Source organism: Sinocyclocheilus anshuiensis, unplaced genomic scaffold (genome assembly GCF_001515605.1).
Source record: "Sinocyclocheilus anshuiensis isolate Anshui unplaced genomic scaffold, SAMN03320099.WGS_v1.1 scaffold1463, whole genome shotgun sequence".
Classification (NCBI taxonomy): Eukaryota; Metazoa; Chordata; class Actinopteri; order Cypriniformes; family Cyprinidae; genus Sinocyclocheilus; species Sinocyclocheilus anshuiensis.
The window spans coordinates 701,073-703,542 of NW_015536784.1; the positions used below are offsets into that span (position 1 = coordinate 701,073).

The 2,470-nt window shown below is 38.0% G+C and overlaps 1 protein-coding gene across 3 annotated transcripts in view; it reads right to left on the minus strand.

Moving 5' to 3' along the window:
• Window positions 1–214: 214 nt before the first annotated feature.
• LOC107655740 (equilibrative nucleoside transporter 1-like) overlaps window positions 215–2,470 on the minus strand; it is a 36,662-nt gene continuing 34,406 nt past the window's right edge. For all 3 annotated transcript variants that reach the window (XM_016443332.1, XM_016443315.1, XM_016443324.1), the window contains exons 12-13: window positions 1,383–1,582; window positions 215–512 (exon numbers count right to left, since the gene is read on the minus strand). In XM_016443332.1, coding sequence (XP_016298818.1) covers window positions 401–512; window positions 1,383–1,582 — 312 coding nt within the window. In that variant the 3' untranslated portion in view covers window positions 215–400. The remainder of the gene's footprint in view (window positions 513–1,382; window positions 1,583–2,470) is intronic.

The following is a 2,470-nucleotide window of genomic DNA, read 5'->3' on the forward strand; positions in this document are numbered from 1 at the left end:
ATAAAACAAGACTTCATATTGTATCAAAGTCATTTTGAATTTTTTGACATTTGTAATGGGGAAAAAAAGACAAAAAATTTATTTTTGCTAAACATTATTGCTAAATACTGAATTGGCACAATTTACAACAAGTATACAAAAAATATGCAGACAGGTTCGGCTCGTTTTTTGCATGATGATGATGATGATGATGCTCATAACATCATAATGTTGATGAAGATGTTCCCTCTTAGAATCCCTGCGTGAATACTGTCTATTCCAGTTCCACTTCTTTAAGAAAACACACAAGAGGGGCAAACAGGCAAAGGGATACATGTGCAGTATGAATACATTCTCTCTGGCTCTGTGTATATCTAGGGTTAAAGTTCATCTTCATCATACTGAGAACTAGGCCATGCTTCTAGATCATGGCCCGGAAACCGAAGGATAACGCGGCTCCCACAGCCAAGCCAAGAGAGAGGAAAAAAGCCATGATGGCCCCTGCGGTTTCCGCTTCATGTTGGGACACTTTCCTGTGGGACGAACACAAAACATTAGAGGACATGAAGAACTTTGACTAACTGTTAGATGAACACCATCATACTGTGTACAGAAAAGATGAAACTAATATTACTAGGGCTGGGTAAAAAATATTGATTTCTCGATTTTAATCAATTCTCATTTTTATGAAACCATATTGATTCTTAAATCCCAAGAATCGATTAGTCTAGCCTGTTTTCAGTTAATGAACGTAACATTGTAGATTATGATTTAATAACATGATTAAATCATCATAAGCTTTGTTATTTGTTAGTTTTGATTTGAAACAAAGTCTGAGATTTCAAATTCTGTCCATTTTATTACAATATTTAAACAATAAATACAGTTTTGGCGCTGTTTAATGTGGACTGACAGATCACTGTAGCGCCTCAGTTGAAGAGAAGCGGCAGCACTATTTTCATTTCAACAAAATAAATTCATTATAATTTTTACCCTTCTTCAATATTTAATTTATGCTTGGCAGCCACCATTTAAATGTTTATATTATAATATATCAATATAATAGTAATGTAGTATCAAATGACTCTCATTTATATTTTACAGCATTAGTTGAGAGAATTTTTTTCTTTGAGAAAGTTTGCCATGTATTGTACCTGATATATATCCAAAATAATCGATATTGAATCGAATTGAATTGGAATCGAAAGCTTGTCAGTCAAAATTGAATCGTGAAAACCCTAAAACCCAGCCCTAATTGCTTGAGGAACTACTAGCATTTCTTTGCTTAACAAGCAGCACAAATCATTAATGTCAATGTAGCACACTGGGACAATTTTATTTTTCTAGCAGCCTGACATAAGTAAGTCTGTTTCGCATGCATGTTGATGATATTTTGTACGTACTTTGGTCCGAAGCACATACAGAGACTGGCCAGGTATCCGTTGCTGAAGGAGAAGAGGATCATGAAAATGATGTACCAGGCGTCGTGAGCGAACAACACGGGCAGGTAGTGTCTGGGCTGAACGTTACAGAGCATGAAGAGAGGAACGAACACCAAGCGTGCGATGACCAGGACGGGCAGCCAGATGCTGTCTTTACCGGGCTGAACAGAGAACAGAGAGCACATGTCAGACTTCAGCTGAACATAAATCTATCTGCAGACATTCATCATCATCATCATCTTCAGAACAAACCAAATCTAAGAAAATGTATTACATTTTATTTGTCAAGACACACTGTTCAGTTAAGTCAAGTCAAGTCAAGTCAAGTCAAGTCTGCTTTATTGTCAATTCTTCCACATGTACAGCACATACACACAAAGGGTGGTTGATTGCAATTTCACTTTTTTAACGTTAGTGTGTAATGTCGCTGTTTGAACATAAACAATATCTGCAAAGTTACGAAGCTGAAAGTTCAATGCAAACTGAGATATCGTCTTCTAAAATTCTGGCAGTTTAATGCCTACAAAAACGGCTGGTACTTCCCAGGTTCGTGACATCACAAACCCTGATAAACCCCGCCCTCGGGAAAAGGCAACAAAGGGGGCGAGGCCATGCTGCGCTGCTTTAGAGAAGAGGAAGAGAAAACTAGAGGTGCACGTAAAAATCTGTTCATATATGAATCGCGATTCTGTCTTCTAACGATTCTAATGGATTCACAGGTTTCAAAATCAATGTTCTAAAGCAGAGGTTCTTAATACTGTTCCACACGTCCCCCTGCTCTGCATCTCTCTCTGTACTGTATAAAACCGTATATTAAAAGCTAACATAAGCAGCGGCATTTACAAATAACAGCGTATCTAAAAGTATGAGACAACAACAAACAAAAAACATAGGCCTACCATTAAAAGCCGTGCTTGCACAGGTTCTGCACGATCCTCTTCACTAATATCCTCTGCTTCTCAATCGGGCTCAAACTGATAAGCGATATTAACAACGCCTTTGTTTACAATACAACCGGAGCACATGCCGCTGAGGAGAGGGGCGGGACG